The 22725-nt window shown below is 33.5% G+C and overlaps 2 protein-coding genes across 2 annotated transcripts in view; one reads left to right on the top strand and one right to left on the bottom strand.

The window, feature by feature from the left end:
- The window catches only part of LOC127733162 (uncharacterized), a 593316-nt gene that overhangs the window by 27031 nt on the left and 543560 nt on the right, over positions 1-22725 (top strand). The gene's annotated exons all lie outside the window — the stretch shown is intronic.
- The window catches only part of LOC127733112 (ras GTPase-activating-like protein IQGAP1), a 231346-nt gene that overhangs the window by 150313 nt on the left and 58308 nt on the right, over positions 1-22725 (bottom strand). Inside the window, exons 12-16 of the mRNA XM_052242397.1 lie at positions 18964-19057; positions 17676-17836; positions 15335-15374; positions 5671-5834; positions 3472-3553 (exon numbers count right to left, since the gene is read on the bottom strand). Of these exons, the coding sequence (XP_052098357.1) occupies positions 3472-3553; positions 5671-5834; positions 15335-15374; positions 17676-17836; positions 18964-19057 (541 nt within the window). The remainder of the gene's footprint in view (positions 1-3471; positions 3554-5670; positions 5835-15334; positions 15375-17675; positions 17837-18963; positions 19058-22725) is intronic.

Raw genomic sequence — 22725 nt, 5'->3', positions numbered from 1 at the left:
ATCCATACACTAACACACAAGTTATGCCTGGAAGTTACAAAAATGCTTATTTTTGGCCCCTTTTCGGCCCTTAATTCCTTAACTGTTGGTACCATAACCCCCAAAATCAATCCCAACCTTCCTTTTGTGGTATTGAACCTTATGGTAAAATTTCATAGAGATCCATTCACTTAAACTAAAGTTAGAGTGAGAAAACCAATGTGTCTTCAAACGACGCAGGACGACAATGACAACGACGACGACACCAACGTCATACCAATATACGAACGCAAAAATTTTTGCGGTCGTATAAAAATTGAGTGATGAATAGTTAGGTAAAGTAGTTATTTGGTCCAGTTGAAAAAGGTAAAAAAAATGGTATGTCTGAAGCGTCAAGCTGAATTGTAGACCCCGTAAACATAGAATTGTCCATATTCTGATTAAGAGCTGGCAGACGTTTCTATAATTTTGATATAATTTGTCCTAAAAGCAGTACACTACACTGTAAAAATCTTTTTGCGATTGTACAGGTGCAAATTTTTTAATTTGAATTTGTTGTCTAAAAGAAATGCACTACGAAATTACTGTGTTCTTGGGTCATATTGCTGATGTTAACTTTTGACAAAAATTGCATTAAACTTCAATGAGAAATGTTGGCAGTTTCCATATTGTTAACATTTCAAAGGGCATGTACCTCCTCAAATCAAAGTGATCAAATTCACTCATGGAAAGATTGGAAGAGAAGCTTGAATAATTTCAAATCATATTTAGGTATGTCTGTTATGGACAAAAAAACCTTGCTATAGTACTATTGCAGACAGTTACATTAACTGCAGCTCTTTAAAAAGAAATGTATTTTTTAGTGGATAAAATGAGCATAATGTGATTCAATGATAGTTCGTCCTTTAATATTTGCAGAACAAATTTGTTTAAATTGCAAATTCATATTTTAATCAAATAATTCTTCCTGTTACATGTTTTACGTTTTCATCTTTAGAGACAGAAGAAACTACCATATTAAAATTCTTCTAATAATAAAAGTTCATCAAATATCCTTGTATGACATGGGACCAATTAACATAATCATTTTATGTTATGTAGATCAAAATTAATGTGTAAGTTATTAAATATACAAGTTATACATATCAAACATCTAACATATACATTTATACATTTGTGTATTCATTAATGAGGTCATGAAATTGTCTATTGAGTGGTGAAATAAAGTGTTTGCTTTATTATTATTTTAGACTGAAGTTAACCCTTTCGCTGACAGCTGACGATGAGTCTCGGTTTACCGGGATCAGCATACCTCTTTTAAATTTCCCTGTTGAAAAACATTGCAAACACAAGTTATCTTTCTTTGTTTATTGCCCGGATGAAAGTGTAAACATGGTGCTTCTGTGTTGAAAACTGTGTCAAAATCAACTGAAATTTACGGATTTTACTGGAATTTGAAATAAGGGAACATTTTTTTGGAAAGAATTTGGAAGAATTGAAGCCAGACTAGTATCCTATTTTGACATAAAATGCTGTTTTATGTACAAAACTAGAGGCTCTAAAGAGCCTGTGTCGCTCACCCTGGTCTATGTGCATATTAAACAAAGGATACAGATGGATTCATGACAAAATTGTGTTTTGGTGATGGTGATGTGTTTGTAGATCTTACTTTACTGAACATTCTTGCTCCTTACTATTATCTCTATCTATAATGAACTTGGCCCGGTAGTTACAGTGGAAAATATTTTGTAAAAATTTACAAAAATTTACAAAATTTATGAAAATTGTAAAAAATTTACTATAAAGGGCAATAACTCCTTAAGGGGTCAATTGACAATTTTGGTCATGTTGCCTTATTTGTAGATCTAACTTTGCTGTACATTATTGCTGTTTACAGTTTATCTCTATCTATAATAATATTCAAGATAATAACCAAAAGCTGCAAAATTTTCTTAAAATTACCAATTCAGGGGCAGCAACCCAACAATGTGTTGCCTGATTGGTCTGAAAATTTCAGGGCAGATAGATCTTGACCTAATGAACAATTTTATCCTCATCAGATTTGCTCTAAATGCTTTGGTTTCAGAGATATGAGCCACAAACTGCATTTTACCCTATGTACTGTTTTTTAGCTATGTCAGCCATCTTGGTTGGGGGTGGGGTCATCGGACACATTTTTTAAACTAGATACCCTAATGATGATTGTGGACAAGTTTGGTTAAATTTGTCTTAGTAGTTTCAGAGGAGAAGATTTTTGTAAAAGATTACAAAAATTTACGAAAAATGGTTAAAAATTGACTATAAAGGGCAATAACTCCTTAAGGGGTCAACTGACCATTTTGGTCATGTTGACTTATTTGTAGATCTTACTTTGCTGAACATTATTGCTGTTTACAGTTTATCTCTATCTATAATAATATTCAAGATAATAAGCAAAAACGGCAAAATTTCCTTAAAATTACCAATTCAGGGGCAGCAACCCAACAATGGGTTGTCAGATTCATCTGAAAATTTCAGGGCAGATAGATCTTGACCTGATAAACAATTTTACCCATGTCAGATTTGCTCTAAATGCTTTGGTTTCAGAGATATAAGCCAAAATCTACATTTTTCCCCTATGTTCTATTTTTAGCCATGGCGGCCATCTTGGTTGGTTGGCCGGGTCACCAGACACATTTTTTAAACTAGATACCCCAATGATGATTGTGGCCAAGTTTGGTCAAATTTGGCCCAGTAGTTTTAGAGGAGAAGATTTTTGTAAAAGTTAACGACGACGGACGATGACGATGACGGACGCCAAGTGATAAGAAAAGCTCACTTGGCCCTTTGGGCCAGGTGAGCTAAAAACTTGGAATGGACATCTTTTAGTGTAAGAAATTTGTACAACCTTGTAAAAATGTTCAAACTTTTGCCGTTTTGGGTTAAAAATTTATGATTTTGGGTCCAAAAGAGGAATTTCTTGAATTTAATGTATTTCAATGCTGAAAATTAGCAGATTTGATTTTTTTCCAACACAAAATTTAATAAAAAGTAAATAAAACTGTGTCCATGGTGTAAGTGAATAAAATAAAGACATAAATAACTATAGACAAGTTTTTATTGATATCTAATATGAAGTTCTCCCACTTGTGTCACAATAGCCAGGGAAGCCATCCTCTCTGAGTAGCTTCTGTTGGGGCGGCTATCAGTAAAAGGGTTAATTAGTAATTCATTCCTTATGTTAAGCATTCAAGTAGGTTGAACATTCCAATTAAGGCTCCATCTGGTCTTTTATCTTTCAAAAAAATAATCAACTGAACCTGATTCAAATCCAAAATATTGTTGATTTTAACCTTTGACAAAATAGTTACTTAGAATCATTGAAAACTGTAGATTTGAGAAAGCTTATAATTTGTAGGTTTTAGAGATCTTAAAATGACCTACTTATGGGACAGACGTCAGCACTTCATTATATCCCCAATCCACTTCATGGTCAGGGTCAAGTAAACTTACGCTCATGTTCCTCTGTTACTTGTTGATTGATTTCTTCAATACAGGTACAGATTTCATAATGGGTCAGCAACTCACATGATGCCTGTAATGAAAAAATGACATTGTATTTATCTTTAATGTTAATGGTTTAGAATTTTTTTATCTACTATATTTCTGTGGATCCTACTTTGAAACACAGCAATTCATATTATTCAGGGAGTAAATAATTTGCTCAATAGGAACTAAATCTAGTCACAGAGTATAATAAACAATATAAATTTTGTTTCTTATTTCATAATTTTTTACACAAATGTCTTTACCACAGTTATTGAATATTGAACTTAAACTTAATCCAGCATTTTGAGACATATTAATTATCTACCAATCGCTTGCTCAATTAAATATAATATAACTGTAAGCATTACATCATATTGAGTGTCTTCTATGCCAGAAGAGGTGATGAAAGGTCAAAGTTAGAATGGAATGGTATTGTTACGGGACTGGTGGGTGTGTCCCATAAGTAAAAGGTATTTATTCAGGTTAACACCATGGTGAGTATGTTATTGGTAAATTCTACTGTCTGTCAACCCTGGTGTCGAGTTACAAACTAAGTAATTACTGGTAGCATAGCTGGCAAAATGGTCAAGTCAGAGGTAGCGTAGCAGGCAAAACAGCTAAGGCACTGGTTTAAATGTGGTAGCTCAGAAACTCATTTAACATTGACTTATTTATTACATGTACAACAGATAACAAGATTGACTTAAGCTTTACAATTTATTATAAATACAAAATATCTAATACTCTTACAAGTATAAATCACATAAAAACCCACCAGAGCACTTAAGTTATAAAATATACAGAGACCCCCCCCTTTTTGGTACATTAAACGTTTGTCAACATCGTAGTAAATGTAGTAAAACATCTAGGTCAATCATGGTTAGGTCCATTTGTACAATGGGGATGCATACACTATCAAAGGTTCATGTATTTTATGAGTTGCATCGACTGCGGCGTATTTGCTTTGCTCTGGTAATTTCCTTGGTATCAGGAGTGAACGCCCTGGTAGCGGGCCGCAGTCTCCCTAAAGACTGGTATGCACTCGTTTTTATACATCTGTCCCACTAGAGTTTCGTGCCACTATGGTGATTGTGGGCAAATTACGTTATGCTGATTGGATGCTGATCTCAGGTCATTAGGTCACTGACGTCAAGAAACCTAGTGATGCAAATGGCGGCGATTGCAAATGTTGACATTCTGTCAAGTCGGAAAATGGATAAATGGGACTTATCTAAGCTTACTCTCAGCATGTAAGGGCCCCGGTTACAATATTCAAGCCTTACGCAAATAAAATAGAAAGGTAAAAAAGCGGGAACGTGTGAAATAAGGGTAAACAGAAGGTGGGAGCCGTCATTCAGTCATGGGACCCCCCTTGTCAAACAATGAAGATGAACTCTATATTATTATTCCCAGAGACCTTACTAACAATATTTACATACAGTAACAATAAAAGTATATGTAATGTTCAACAAATGTCTTTTTATACGTGTTGGCTAATAGTAAACGACGAACGTGAAAGTAGAAGTGAGTGATTACTGAGTAGCCCGAAAAAGTCATGTTCAAACCTACATCCTATCCCCTAAACCGTAACAGTATGAAGCAAACAAACCAGCTCCATTGTATTTTTCTTCTGAAAGCAGACTTAAAAGAAATAAGTATAATAATTAATTCAAAGTTGTTGAACAATGACCTAGGTGGTAGGGCCTAGATATAGGCGACAAACTGATATGAACTGATAGTAATGCAACTTTATACAAAGATATCCCCAAGAAAATACTGATCTCACTAAGCTAACAAAAACATAGAATTTAAAAGCAACATTAGGTATAGAAGTTCTCAAGAATATGATCCTACATATTTCCATTAGGATTCACAATGGACAGATGAATTTGGCAAATCGTTCAAAAGTAACAGAATAAATGTCACCAGCATACTTCCAAGTATATCATTTTGAGGAGCAGTTCAAGAATTTCTTTGCACTTCATTTCATTTTTGTACCAAATCTAATAATAATGATACTAAATTTGTTTATATTTCACTTCATAAATTATATTACAATTTTTCAATCAACTTGGTAACCATGACTTAAAAGACAACATACCATCTAAAATTATTGGACATTTATTATTATGTGCTAGTAACACAATCTTATTTAGAACTAACCTCAGATTTAGCTGCCTTCTGAGACAATAATTGTTTTTGGTATTTTTCCATATTGTTTTCATCCAGATCAGGAACACAGGCATCCCCATTACACAAGGCTTTAAATGTCCTTTCTGGGTCACCTACATCTAAAGCCTGATTGATGGCTGCTACTGCTGACAATACTGAAAATGTACGAAACTTAGACAGACTGTTTGATTTGATTGTTGCCTGAATAACATCCAACAGAAAGTATTACATTAAATTTCATTGTCAAATCCCCTTTTTAATATCAATTGGTAAAAACTAATTAAAGAAAACAAGTTAAACTGTGAGCTATTGATCACAAATGATACCCTGACTTATTGTATTAGGAAGTTTATGAGTAAAAAATGTGAAATAAAATTGAGAATGGAAATTGGGAATGTGTCAAAGAGACAACAACCCGACCATAGAGCAGACAACAGCCGAAGGCCACCAATGGGTCTTCTATGCAGCGAGAAACTCCTGCAACCGGAGGCATCCTTCAGCTGACCCCTAAACAAATATGTATATTAGTTCAGTGATAATGGACGTTATACTAAACTCCAAATTATACACAAGAAACTAAAATTAAAAGTGATACAAGACTAACAAAGGCCAGAGGCTCCTGACTTGGGACAGGCGCAAAAATGCGGCAGGGTTAAACATGTTTTTTGAGATCTCAACCCTCCCCCTATACCTCTAGCCAATGTAGAAAAAACAAACGTACAACAGTACGCACAGTAAAACTCAGTTTAAGAGAAGTCCGAGTCCGATGTCAGAAAAGGAAACAAAAGAAAATAAACCAAATGACAATAATACATAAATAACAACAGACTACTAGCAGTTACTGACATGCCAGCTCCAGACCTCAATTAAACTGATTGAAAGATTATGTCTTCATCATATGAAAACACATCAAATGGTAAAGCACTGCAGTCATATTAGGCATGATCACAAATTTTAGAAAGCCATGATTTGTAGTTTCTGAGAAAAATGTGTGGAAAAAATATACAAGTATTGGGTAAACAGGAAGTGGATGATTCTGGAAATGCATCACACAAATGATCACACGGTTTAGCATGCTTACATGAATGCCGCAACTCCTTTGTCCTAATAATGCACAAAATCATAATATTTTGACAATATATCCAAAATGTGCTGACTTTGGAGCCTATAATGTACTCTTTTTTGAATTTTGTTTTTATCTAGCATTAAATCTGACAAAAAGATTATTACATTAAAGAACCAAGTGCAACATCACAGTTTCTTTTATTGTGTCCTATTCGAATACCACTTTGTTATCAGTGTTACAGCTTGAATCTCAGGGCAGAAGGGTGCTATTTGACCCAAAGGGCACTTTTGCGCAATCATTCAGATTTTTAGGGCACTTGTGCAAAGTAAAATGAATGCCAAAAATACCAATTCTGATAAATCCCTTCAAATAGACACATAGTAAGTTAATGATGGTGAAAAAAAAAAAAAATTAAATGTGGAATGTGTCCATGGGACACAGATGATGCCCCCGCTTGCATATAATGTTATAAAGGGATATAACTCAAGAACTGTAAAAGTGAGGCTACCCAAATTTGTACTTGATCTGAGTTTTGTGGTAATAAGCATTGTGTATATGTTTCATAACATTTGGTTGAGGCAAACTAAAGAAAGAGAACAGAAACAAAAAAATTCAGCAATTTTTCCATTTGTAGAGGGTCATAACTCTGGAACAGCAAAAGTGATGCCACCAAAATTCAAACATGATCTGTGTTTTGTGATAATTAGCATTGTGTATAAGTTTCATAACATTTGGTTGAGGCAAACTAGAGTTAAACTAACAGAAACAAAAAATTCAGCAATTTTTCCAATTCATAAAGGGGCATAGTTCTAGAACAGTAAAAGTGACCCCACCAAAATTCAAACTTGATCTGTGCTTTGTGGTAATAAGCATTGTGTAAAAGTTTCATAACATTTGGTTGAGGCAAACTAAAGTTAGAGAATGGAAACCAATTTTGGGACGTACCTAAGTACGGACGTACAGACGGACAAGGGTTAAACTTAATGCCCCCTCCGCTACGGCGGGGGCATAAAAACATCAGAATTTTCAATGTTTTGGTATTGATATACCAGTCTATATAAATGAACAGACAACTTAAATTGCTTAACAAATACTTTTATTTACAGTTGAATTATTTGTGAATACATACAAATATTGTATATTGACAATTATTTATTTTGTCCTTAAAAGTTACAAAATTAAAGAACCTTAGTGAGCACGCTCACATACCCCACTTCCCCACATTGTCACTGGAGAAATAAAATAACTGTAAGAAAAAAAAATTGTATAAGAAAAAAAAATTGAATCATAATTTCCTGTCGATATGCACATCTACATAGTATATCTACAAAGCAACTAGTCTCACATTTATCAAGTTCAGGATTTCTCATGTGTAATAGGATTATAACAGAAATGACTACCATATTTTGATACTAGAGCCTCTGTATTTCGACATGGACCCAAGAGTATGTTCAGATTTGTTATCTGTGTGGACATTATTTCTCCAACTATTCAAACAGAGGATACCCGGTTTAGCATATTGACTACAAGGCAGCACTACAGCCTCATCAGTGACGAACAAGTCCAGAAGTATTTGATTTCAAACCAAATTGTAAACTTACTTGGGACGTTGATAATTCAAGCATACTTGAATCCTTAGAATCTGACAGCATACACTTTTTAAATAGACTTCTTTGCATTTAAAATATAGCAAGCCACATGAACCAAGGAACTGTATAGTTTGCCTATTACTTTTTAGATATTATAGAGATTGTATTATGTCTTAGACAGGTGTTTTTTACCACTTTTTACAATAGCAGAGACAGTATGTACATAGGTTTTATTGCTCTATACACAGTGGAGATTTTACTGTTGAAATTTAATTTGTTAAAGATATTTATATAGTATAAATGCATTTCAAACTTTTTATATTTACACACCCAAGTTCACATTGGAGACAGCAGTACATACAAACAGTCAATACCACCCCAGAATCTAACAGTTCTTTATAGCTGTGTACTTTGAACTTTAGACAAACAGATCGAAAAAATCTTTAAATATATAACTGCATTTAACATGTATTCAATGATGAGAGCTTTAGGCATTCGAAAGAATTATTTATTAACTGCATAACTGAACAGTGGGTATTTCTTCAAAATTTTTTTTCGAAAAATTATCATATTTGAATACTAAATATAGTTTTATAGCATTATCATTGCCTGTATTTCAGTACCAGTTATGATAGACTTTGGCTAATCTACTAGCACATGTGATATCCTTATACAGACCTAGCACACTAACAGCTACAGATGAGACACCAAGTCTCAGCCTCTTGTGGAGACCCCTCGCTCCACATTCCCAAACTGGCATATTGCCATACAGGCAGTTTTTTGCTCTCTGAATTACAATACTGAATGCATCTGTCATGATGTTCAAAATTTATATCAATCAATCTAGTGTAGCTCTCAGTTCAAAAACTTTGATATTGAATACCATTTTATAGCATTCTCATCATTGAATTACTGATACTTATTTTTATAGCTTTCTCAACATTGAATTACTGATAATTATTTTTATAGCATTCTCATCACGGGATTACTGATAATCATTTTTATAGTAATCTCATCATTGAATTACTGAATATCTTTATATAGCATTCTCATGTTAGAACTTTGAATACTGAATATCATTTTTATAGTATTATCATGTTTGAAACTTTGAATATTGAATATAATTTTTTTTTTTTTATATGGCATCTCATTTACACTATATTGTGAATAGTATGTCTTGTTGTGTACATGTATATTATCTTTTTCATTAATTTTTAATATTTTTTTTTTTTTTTTTTTTTTACTCTCATGACATTATTGAAGGTATAATTAACCAAAATCCTTGGGGGCACTCATCTGTAACCATCTGAGTTTTTGGACCTTGATGGAATTTTATCACTGGTCATTTCTAAAATTTCATTCATCCCCAAGCATTTCGGGGACAAATTTTATCAAATTTATTCCAGCGCCAGATTGATAGACCCTGCTACTTACTACTTGTAATAGCACCACATGGGCTATCCCCCATGCAGACCTTGCACACCCTGGCTGCAGATGAGACGCCTAGTCTCATCCCCTTCGTGGAGACCCCTCGCTTCACATTCCCGGCTGGCGTATTGTCGGGCAGGCAGGTTCTTCCTCACACTACAGGTTGCTATTTGACTTGCTCGGCAGGAACTCCTAAATTCTTAATTATGCTGAGTGTTTCTCAAGGGCCAAAATATTTTGTTATTGAGTTTATTGTATTAATAAATATTATTCATTTGAAAGTTTTGTCTGCTTTGAGCCAGTATGATTTATTGGGACTATGTTTTGGTTTACACACAGATACCCCCTTTATTACTTATGCTAACATTTCATTATTAGGGAGTTGGTTTATATCCATAATGCTCAATTTCACTGATGGTGAGTTTATAAAATTTTGACTTGTTACAATTTACTTTTGACTTAAAACTCACCATTTGGGACTTTGTGGATTGTGATTTATATTTGAGTTTGGCTATCAAGAGAGTTTAATACATCAGAAATAAGAAAACATTGGATCTATAAGGATTTGTTTCATTACCATACAAACAGAAAATTATATGCATATTTACATACCAGGAGACAATTACAGATAAAACACCACCAATAAAAAACCTTCAAAATGTATGTTTACATTATTGGACAACAATTGTTACACAACACAAAATTTACACCATGCACAACTACAAGACAATATTGTTTGTATAAATAGGTTACTTATATGTAATATAAGTATTGTTTATTCAAACAATATTTCCAGCCAACTTTGATAATTAATCTTTCCAGTAAACATGCTGACATCTTGGATACATTTAATTAACATACACAGACCATTTGCTACATCTTGAGATTAATTTCTCAGGCATTTGACACTTTGAAGTTACACTGCAATCTCACCAGGGGACATACTAATCTATTCTTAATCTGATACATATTACAATTATTCACTGTATGTGATGAAAGGCAGAATAATTTCAGTCTCATAAAAATAATTACACACTAATTAGTATATATAAACTGAAGGTCAGTGGTTTCAGTCTCCACCCACTAGATGATTGATGTACCCAAAATCTGTGTGTTAAGCCATATGCATGGTCTTGTGCAATCAGTTTCTTGGTTCAAAGCAGTCAAACTAAGTTCAACTTAACAGTTTTACAGTGCTAGAATTCAATTTACCACCCACCAACCCCTTCCAAACACCTTCAATAATGTTCATGACATGAGGAACATCTCAGCTTTTACCAGTGATATTTTTTTTATTTTATAACTTGTTTTCCTTGATGGAATTTTATCACTGGTCATTTCTAAAATTTCATTCATCCCCAAGCATTTCGGGGACAAATTTTATCAAATTTATTCCAGCGCCAGATTGATAGACCCTGCTACTTACTACTTGTAATAGCACCACATGGGCTATCCCCCATGCAGACCTTGCACACCCTGGCTGCAGATGAGACGCCTAGTCTCATCCCCTTCGTGGAGACCCCTCGCTTCACATTCCCGGCTGGCGTATTGTCGGGCAGGCAGGTTCTTCCTCACACTACAGGTTGCTATTTGACTTGCTCGGCAGGAGCTCCTAAATTCTTAATTATGCTGAGTGTTTCTCAAGGGCCAAAATATTTTGTTATTGAGTTTATTGTATTAATAAATATTATTCATTTGAAAGTTTTGTCTGCTTTGAGCCAGTATGATTTATTGGGACTATGTTTTGGTTTACACACAGATACCCCCTTTATTACTTATGCTAACATTTCATTATTAGGGAGTTGGTTTATATCCATAATGCTCAATTTCACTGATGGTGAGTTTATAAAATTTTGACTTGTTACAATTTACTTTTGACTTAAAACTCACCATTTGGGACTTTGTGGATTGTGATTTATATTTGAGTTTGGCTATTAAGAGAGTTTAATACATCAGAAATAAGAAAACATTGGATCTATAAGAATTTGTTTCATTACCATACAAACAGAAAATTATATGCATATTTACATACCAGGAGACAATTACAGATAAAACACCACCAATAAAAAACCTTCAAAATGTATGTTTACATTATTGGACAACAATTGTTACACAACACAAAATTTACACCATGCACAACTACAAGACAATATTGTTTGTATTAAATGTCCTTATTATCTACAAAGTTTCATGAAATTCTGTTGTGTGGTTTCAAAGGAGTTGCGATGACAAACTGTTGCAGAGGTATATTGAAGCAAATAAGTTCAAAGGGGCGTAACTCCTGGAAAAAAAATTGAATCGTAATTTCCTGTCGATATACACATCTACGTAGTATGTCCTTATTATCTGAAAAGGTTTCATGAAATTCTATTGTTTGGTTTGAGAGGAGTTGCAATGACAAAAGGTTGCAGTAGTATATTGGGCAAATAAGTTCAATGGGGCGTAACTCCTGGAAAAAAAATTGAATCGTAATTTCCTGTCGATATGCACATCTACGTAGTATGTCCTTATTATCTACAAAGTTTCATGAGATTTGTTGTGTGGTTTCAGAGTCGTTGAGATGACAAACTGTTGCAGTAGTACATTAAAGTAAATAAGTTCAAAGGGGCATAACTCCTAGAAAAAAAATTGAATCATAATTTCCTGTCGATATGCACATCTACGTAGTATGTCCTTATTATCTGAAAAGGTTTCATGAAATTCTATTGTTTGGTTTGAGAGGAGTTGCAATGACAAAAGGTTGCAGTAGTATATTGGGCAAATAAGTTCAATGGGGCGTAACTCCTGGAAAAAAAATTGAATCGTAATTTCCTGTCGATATGCACATCTACGTAGTATGTCCTTATTATCTACAAAGTTTCATGAGATTTTGTTGTGTGGTTTCAGAGGAGTTGAGATGACAAACTGTTGCAGTAGTACATTGAAGTAAATAAGTTCAAAGGGGCGTAACTCCTAGAAAAAAAATTAAATCGTAATTTCCTGTCGATATGCACAACTACATAGTATGTCCTTATTATCTAAAAAGGTTTCGTGAAATTCTGTTGTGTAGTTTGAGAGGAGTGGCGATGACAAGAAACAGGACTGATGGACGGACAGACGGACGGGTCAAAAACATTATACCCTCCGCAACTCGTTGCGTGGGGTATAATAAGTATGTCTTATGTGCACATCAAAGTTCTCCTTAGTAAGGAGTATTATAAATATAAGAGATAAGACAGGAAATGATGCAATCACATTGATGTTCAAAATACTATTTTTATTTCAGACAACAGGAAAATAAACAGAAAATTTACTGCCTTTTCCAATTAAGTCTGTTAATATGCCTTTAAAATTGTTCAACAAGACATAAGATTTATTTAATCCTCACTAAACAAACTTAAAGTTTTTACAGTGTACATGCTGTACATAAACAATTTACAAATGGAGCACAGGTCATTTCATTTTGCATTAAATATCTAGTATTTGTTCAATCATCTTAAATCACCTAATTAACAGAAGCCAAATCACTTATATATTAAAAGACATATTCTGTCATATTCCTTTTTTTTTATAAATATTCTTGCCGTGGTCAGATTTCTAATTTTATACTAATTATCCAAATATTAATTATTTCAACCATAATATAATGGTTAATGCAAATAAAAAGTACATGTGTTTGCTTATTCTACATTTGCTAGAGGCAAACGGGGAGGGTTGAGATCTCACAAAACATGTTTAACTCTGCTGCATTTTTGTGCCTGTCCCAAGTCAGGAGCCTCTGGACTTTGTTAGTCTTATATGGTTTTTAAATTTAGGTTCATTTATGAGTTTAGTGTGACGTCCATTTTCACTAACTTGTACACATAAAAGTTTAGAGGCCAGCTGAAGGCTGCCTCCGGGTGTGGGATTTTATCGCTGTGTCGAAGACCCATTGATGACCTTCGGCTGTTTTCTGCTCTTTGGTTGGGTTGTTGTCTCTTTGACACATTCCCCATTTCCATTCTCAATTTCATTTTATTGTCCTTTTATCAATAGGTTATGAGATATTATTTCATCCATCATCAACATCATGAATTTCTTTTATTCAAAATAATATCTATAGCAACAGAATGTGTGAGATTTCAAGTGTTTCAGTCTGATTGTATTTAATATATTTTACTGTATAGATATAATTATGTTAACAATGTATAAATATAATTATGTTACTTCATTTTAGCTACCAATAAAATTTGTGTACAGGTGGACAAATGCAGTAAAATATTGATTACAATTAGTTTATTAGATTTATTAAACTTAAATAAATAGGGAATGTGTCCATGGGGCACAGATGATGTCCCCGCTTGCATATAACGTTATAAAAGGACATAACTCAAGAACAGTAAAAGTGACACTACCCAAATTCATACTTGATCTGAGTTTGTGGTAATAAGCATTGTGTATAGTTTCATAACACTTGGTTGAGGCAAACTTAAGTTAGAGAACAGAATGAAAAGGGGCATAACTCTAGAACGGTAAAAGTGACGTCACCCAATTTAAAAACTTGATCTGTGTTTTGTGGTAATAAGCATTGTGTATAAGATTCATAACATTTGGTGGAGGCAAACTAAAGTTAGAGAATGGAAACGAAAAAATTTCCATTTGTAAAGTGGCATAACTCTAGAACGGTAAAAGTGACGACACCAAAATTCACCCTTGATCTGTGTTTTGTGGTAATAAGCATTGTGTATAAGTTTCATAATATTTGGTTGAGGCAAACTTAAGTTTGAGAACAGAAACCAATTTAGGGACATACAGACGGACGTACAGACGGACAAGGGTAAAACTTAATGCGCCCTCCACTACGGCGGGGGCATAACAAAACAACAATGCATGTATTGTCATGCTAAGCATACCCCATTCGTAATTCAATTATCAGAATACAGAAAAAGGTATCTGACAGGTCAAAAAATGGCTCATATGTTACACAACTCTGTGAAGCTGCTGACCAAATATGAAGTCATTCTAATATCTGACAAAAATATTTGTTGCACGAACACAGACAAACCAGTGAACAGATGGATAATGTGATTGCAATAAAGCCCCCACTTCTAGAGTAGGGTGCAATATTGTAGACCTACTTAGGAAGGCTTTAAACATGCCAGCCAGGTAAGACAAGTATACTTTTAGTAATTTCTTCTTTTTTTTTCCAGTTAGTGATTTTTTTTTTTTTTATTTTCCTTATTTCAAAAATTTCTACAACAATCTATTATCACTTGTTTAATATACCAGAATTGTCTGAATAGTATTGGTTGATATCTACATGTGGATAAAACTTTGTCATATATGCTCACCAATATCAGCATACTGTTGAAAATATATCAAGACCAGACGTAGAACATTTATATATCAGATTACAGGAATAAAACATTTTGACTACAGAATTCAATATTATCAAGACTTTAAGTAATTAAATTCATCCAACATTCTGTGAACTTTTTTATTTCATGTTTTCTAAGACCTTTACTTTATTGTGAGGCAGCATGTCAAGGACAAGGTGACCTATAGTTACATTCTTTGATGTTATTAATTCTTAAGGAGAGTACAACATTCTTACCTTTTACAGCAGCATAAATTTCATCATAATCTAAATCATCCTGTAAGATATGAAAATATAGAGAGTTAAACCTAAGATGAGCATGAAGTAGAAAAAACATATTACAAAGATTTACTTCAGAAACATAAAATATTATCTCTTATAAGTAATTCTAATTCTTGAACAAATCTTGGTCAACTACACATGATGTCAGTCAATCCTACCAAATATAAGAAGTTTCTGTAGGAAGGTACCAGTATTATTGTCAAAATACTAAAAACAAGAGGCTGTCAGATTTTAGTCACAGGAAATAGCATATCTAAATTTTAAAAGATTTTGTCAAATTGTTTTCAAGTTATTGCACAGACAAGGCTCTAAGTATCACTTTTCGCTACTTAAAAGGTCTACAACTCAACAATGATAAAAGCTAATATCATGAAAATCAAACTTGACTCTCATTTAGTCACAGGAAACAACATATCTAAATTTGAAAAGATTTTGTCAAAGTGTTTTCAAGTTATTGCACAGACAATGCTCTAAGTATCAATTTTTGCTACTTAAAGTTCTACAACTCAACAACGATAAAAGCTAAAATCGTGAAAATTGAACTTGACCTTCATTTAGACACTTACAATGCAATTTTCCCTATAATCTATATTTCCAAACGGCAAAACTCCTTTAAATAATTGGAGAATGTGTCTATGGGCCACAGATGCCCCCGCTTGTAAAAATGTATGCGTCAACTTCCACATACAGGTCGAGGATTCACGTAATTAAGATTGTTTTGTGATTATAAGCATAAGTTTCATAACATTTGGTTGAGGCAAACTAAAGTAAGAGAACAGAAACGACAGATTTAGCAAATTTTTCCATTTATAAAGGGGCATAACTCATGAACGGTACAAGTGACGTCACCCAATTTCAAACTTGATCTGTGTTTTGTGGTAATAAGCATTGTGTATAAGTTTCATAACATTTGGTGGAGGCAAACTAAAATTAGAGAACGGAAACGACAGATTTAGCAATTTTTTATGTTTATAAAGGGGCATAACTCATGAACGTTAAAAGCGACGCCACCCAATTTCAAACTTGATCTGTGTTTTGTGGTAATAAGCATTGTTTTTAAGTTTTACAATATTTGGTTGAGGCAAACTAAAGTTAGAGAAGGAAACCAAATTTTGGGACGTTCGGGACGGACGGACATGGATAACACTTAATCCTACCCCCCCCGCCATGACGGGGGCATAAAAATAGTTGTTTGGAACTGACTTTTGGACTTGTCTAAGACCTAGCTGATATAATCCTTTGATACAAATTTCATAACAATCTGGCAAGTATTGTACATGTGAGAGTGTTAACAAGATAGGACAGACAAACAAAGCATGGTATTTCTAAGTGTCATTCAGGGGACAAAAAGAGATATTGTATGATTGCCAATGAAACAAATACCCACCAGAGTCCAAATGACAAGAATGTTAGCAATTTAGCTCACAATAAGGCTTATAAATAATAAGCAAAACCTATACCCTATAGTCAGCTCTAAAAAGGCCCTGACATGACAAAATGGCAACAAGTTTGGTTGAATTTTGTCCACTTGTTTTCAAGGAGTTACAGATTTATATAGAGCATTACTCTGACAACACAGATGTCCAAATAATGACAACGGAAGTAATGCCTATGTGTAGCTAAGGAATGCTGGTCTCTAGTCAGGCCTAACAAAAATCATGCTATAAATAAACTTTTGACATATAGTAAAATGCCTATGTTGAAACTAAAATAGCAATACTTTAACATGAAAAATATGCAAATATTCATAGTCAATGAACAATGACTGAAGTTACAGTCAAATAAACAATTAGGAAATAAGATATTCCAATGCTAAAACATCTGCATACCAAATATCATTGACTTACCATTATTTGTTCCCTTAAACTGACCTAATCATAAACTTTATCATGCCAAATTATCTCCATGGAAATGATATCTGCCAATGCTTAAACAATTGCATACCAAATTTTCTTAATATATATTTATAATTAGTTGTTCCCCTTTAAATTGACCTAATCACATACTTTTTAACAAATTGTTACTGCCGCTACCACCACCACCTGAACCCAACATCAAGGCAACACAATAATTTTTATTTTTTTCAAGCAGTCACTGAACAATTAAAATGAAGTAAAGGACAACAGAAATATGCAGAAAGGAAACTTACGACCAGAAGGCATCTGCCTACAAAATATTAATCAACCATCTGAATTACCTTTGGATGTATAAAGCTTTGAATCAAGTATGACTTAAATGCAGGAAATGAGTCATTGCTTTACACTATAAAATCATTCAACTGAACATTCTATTTTACCTGTTTTTCATCTTTCATATTTTTGAATTCTTCCATATATAAGGAACCAGCTGTATCAAATACTGGAGGAAGTTGAGACGATGGGCTCTGTAGAACCTTCACCAAATGATCTACTTCATCATTTGCTATTGCTAGATTTATATTTGTTACTGCTAAAGCTCCTGTAAAATATGAGTTTTATTTTCAGTTTTTTTTGTAATAAATTGTTCTGAAGCAATTAGAAATTGCACGCATTGTTGTGCTTAGCCTACCTGCTACCCCTATTCGTAATTCAAAGTGTCAGAAAAGAGGAATTTGGTGTCTGACAGTTCCCAAAAGCAGCACACTACAGCTCATCATAGTCAAGCTGCAGACCAAATGTGAAATCATTTTGTTCAGCAGTTCCTGAGAAAAGTGTGATGAAAATATTTTTCATTCAAAATATTGAAAAATCCAGAGAATCAGAAACTTGTGGTAGGGTACTAACAGATCTGAAAAATGCTCACATGTAACAACTTAACACTGGCTTGTTCAAATATAAAGTTATTCTGTCCAGTGGTCCCTGATAAAAAATTGACAGAAGTTTTTGTTGAAAGAACGAACAGACGGACACATAAACAAGGTGACTGCAATAAAGGCCCACTCTAGGAGTGGGGTATAATAATATAATTTGGTTCAGATTTTTTCTACCATGAAAGTAGTAACTCACACATAATTCACCTTTTTTTTTTTAGAAAACTAAAAGCATTGTTGTTCTAAGCATACCCCAACAATATAATTCAATGTATCAACCCTGGGGAAAACAAAGAGTCCAAAATTAAGAAATAACTCTTTCATGCCATGCTCTGTGCTCATTTTAACATGGGTAGGCATTAAATTTGTCAATATCTTTATACCGAGTGTAAGGTGTAAAATGTTGACAAATATAATGCCTACCCATGTTAAAATGAGAATAGAGCATGGCATGATAGAATTTTTTCGATTCTAACAGAAAATTCTAGAACTTTTGTTCTTTGAAAAGCAGACCTATGACAAACGTTAGAAAAGCAGCCATTTTCATTTGATGAAGCCAAAATGATAAAGAAAATCAACTGTGTTGCGATAAAAAATGAACAGATACATGTAAACTTACTTTAAGAATGATTTTATTTAATTTCCTAGCTAGCAACACCAACACAAATGTTCATTTTTATCTCCGGTGTTGTTCAAAATACAACTAACATTGCAATTTCAATTGTGACATCAATCATGTGCAGCCCATGTTCTATTCGAATTAGAACATGGCTTTGATTTTAGTCAAAAAACTTACTCTGATATTCAACATCAGCATCCAGATTGCCTTGGTTGACTGCCTCCTGGATTTCTTCTTTTCCCAAAACTGAATCTTTGTCAGTGTTATTATTCTGTTAATTAAATTTTAATTTTCAAATCATTATAAAAATAAGATAAATGAGTGGATTTAATGAGTTTTGAAAACAATATTATTTACTGAGGGTAATAAGCAAAGTAAATATCAAATTTCAATTTAACCACATTCTTTTTTAAGAAAATGTATGGAAGATGTGTCACCTGATGTCTTCAAATGATAAATGCGGAAATGGGGAAGTCAATGTTTTGGTAACAATCAAAATATAGATGGTGCACATCTTTTATGTCCTGAAGAAAAATATGTGCAGTTCTGTCGTTTTTTTTTTTTTCAAACTGATATAAGCTAAAATGGCCATGTCTAATTCATGCTATTTGAAACCAAATAAACTGCTTTGCCTAGCGCAGCTGGATACGACCGCAGAGGTCCAACCCTGAACAGTTGGGGCAAAAATGGACACAATATTCAAGGTTGATACAGGTCTGAATTTGGATTGTAATTAAATATTTGACACATTATAGGCTTCTGACACAGAATAAATGTAGTCAAAGAACTTAAAATTGGTTATATGATTTGAATTTATATTCAATTGAAGATTTCTTGCTTTTGTGCAATACACTGTGCTGTTGCGCAATACTTAGTAAATCTGTTTTCAGACTATATGCAAAGAATTAGCAAAATAAATTGTGACCCCCCCCCCCCCCCCCCAAAAAAAAAAAATCCCCCCCTCAAAAAAAAACTATATGAAGAAATTTTCTTTTTGTAAAATGTGGTACAATTGAAGAGACATCCATACACTTAAACACAAGTTATTGTCTAAAAAATAGAAAATTGCTTGTTTTGGCCCTTTTTTCCTGAACGGTTTGGGCAATTACCACCAAAAATGAATCCCAACCTTCTACTTGTGGTATTGAACCTTGTGGTACAATTTCAGAGCAATCAAAATACTTATACACAAGTTATTGTCCAGAAACTAGAAAAATGCTTATTTTGGGCCCCTTTTTGCTAAATGGTTTGGACCATCACCCCCAAAAACAATCCCAACCTTCCTTTTGTGGTATTGAACCTTTTGGTTAGATTTCATAGAGATCCATACTCTTAAACTAAAGTTATTGTCTGAAAACCAAATGTCATCGGAAGACAACAACTTGATAGAATTATACGAACGCAAATTTTTTCTGGTCGTATAAAAATCACTCAGATCAATAACTTAAATATCAGGTGCATAACTCCATGTCGTGTAAAAAAAATCTGTGCAAGTTGGGCTGTATTGATTCAATTCCCTCAAACAGTTTTGAAAGAGTTGCAAATTAAAAACATGTGACACAGATAAGGCTGATAAGATGACAAACGAAGACATGCTTATATGTCGACACCAGGTGGATGCTGTCAGGCGACACAAACATATATGTAACCATAAAACTTAATACCCTCTGTACTAATAAAGATTATTTACTGAAGTGGTTATATTAAATAAATGATATTTGCTCAAGTTTAAAGCTGATTGTTATTCCAGGAACAACAAAGATGACATCAAAGTTTATTAAAATCAAAGATCATTAGATTCTACATTGTTTTCTCAGAATTGCATTTACTTCACCCCTATTACATAAAGAATAAATTGCTTCGCTGAGCGCAGCTGGATACGACCGCAGATGTCCAACCCTGAAAAGTTGGGCCAAAATGGACACAATATTCACGCTTGATACAGGTCTGAATTTGGATTGTAACTAAATTTTTGACACATAATAGGTTTCTGACACAGAATAACTGTAGTCAAAGAACTTCAAATTGGTTATATGATTTGAATTTATATTCAATTTATTGCTTTTGTGCAATACACTATGCTGTTGACCCCCCCCCCCCCCTACCAAAAAATTTTTATTTTACCCCGTTTTTTTGCTTTTGTGCCATACACTATGCTGTTGAATATTAACCCCCCCCCCCCCCCCCCCCCCCAAAAAAATATTTGAAGAAATTTTCTTTTAATTTCTGAAATCTGAAATGAGAAAAATTGTCCCCCCCCTCCAATTTTTTTCACCTCCCCCTTTCCCTTATTCCCCCCTAAAAATCTTTCCCTCAAGATATGGTCAGTATCTCAATTCAAATTTCTAATGCAGTTTGCAACCAAAATTACCCATTTAAATACATCATAAAAGTTTAAAAATATAAAATGACATACATAGTCATGGCTAAAATTAATATTAATTAATAGTAACTGCTAAAAATAAATTGACAGCTAATCACCTCAAGACAATCATCATTTCTTAATACACAATTTACAAGCAGTGTAAGGGAGGTATTCAAACAGTATTCTTCTTTAATTTGAATTGTATTACCTCCCTTACACTGCTTTTAAATTGTCTCAATTGTCCTTTACCCAGAAAAACCCTTGTTTTTCCCCTTTTTTTGCCCCTAATTACTAAATGGTTTGAGCCATAACCCCCCAAAGTCAATCCTAACCATCCTTTTGTTGTATGGAAGTTTGTGGTATAATTTCAGAGAGATTCATACACTTTAACACAAGTTATTGTCTGGAACCTACAAAAATGCTTATTTGGGCCCCTTTTTTGGCCCCTAATTCCTACACAGTTGGGACCATAACCCCTAAAATCAATCCCAACCTTCCTTCAGTGGTTATAAACCTTGTGTTAAAATTTTATTGGTTTCTATTTACTTATACTAAAGTTATTATCCGGAAACCATCTGTCTTCGGACGACGCTGACGACGACGACACCGGACCACGACAACAGGATACAAATATACGACCAAAAAAATATATCATCTGGTGTACAATCCTCCTATACATTTGTGCCTAGAAAACCCTATCTACAATGTAGAGTAAAAAGGGATGTAGGGAATGAGACAGTAATCCTAAAATATAATAAAAGAACTGTTTTCCAATGTCTCCTGTCTGCACATATCTTAACAGAAATATTTTTTTTTGTTCTTTAAAACTTTTTATATTAATAATCTTAAAGAAATGTAGGCTTGAGAGTGTCTACAATGCAATTTTCCATAAACTTATCATTTCCAAGGTGCATAACTCCTGAAAATTTAATTAATAAGCACTATTTTTAGAAGTTGTTCCAGACATTGCTGATATAAACCTTTGGTATACATTTCATAAAAATCTGTCAAGAATTGTCCATATGAGTGCGCTTACAATGCAATTTTAGATATAAGGTACACAAGGGGCACAGCTCTTTATATAGTTGATCAGGACTGACTTCAGAACTTGACAGAAAAAATTATTCATATAAACCTTTCTATAAAGTTGGATCATAACTGGTAAGAACTGTACATGAAAGCACTTCCATATAATTATTATTTTCAAGGGGCAATAACTGTTAAAAATAGTTGATCAGCACCCAGGAGCAATAAAACTAAGACATACACCTCAATTTTAAAATTAACTTTAATGTATATAATCTATAAAAGAAATCGTGCATTGAAAGTGAAATATTTTAGAAAAATTAATTTTATAATTACTTTTAGAGGTCAACTTTACATAATTGTTTCGACACAATTTGTGATGTTGCTGTATGATAGTATATCAGTCCATGAGATATTGGAGTGTATGAAAACAAGATTTCATTTACAACAAATTAAGTGTTTGGCTTTGATTTTAGTAAAATTGATGGATGGATGGATGGATGGATGGATGGCGATTTAATGTCCAGTGGTAAATTTAATGCATATCC

Source organism: Mytilus californianus, unplaced genomic scaffold, assembly GCF_021869535.1.
Source record: "Mytilus californianus isolate M0D057914Y unplaced genomic scaffold, xbMytCali1.0.p SCAF_3, whole genome shotgun sequence".
Taxonomy (NCBI): domain Eukaryota; kingdom Metazoa; phylum Mollusca; class Bivalvia; order Mytilida; family Mytilidae; genus Mytilus; species Mytilus californianus.
The sequence above is the reverse complement of the archived record's forward strand: the minus strand, read 5'-3'. Positions and strand labels throughout refer to the sequence as shown.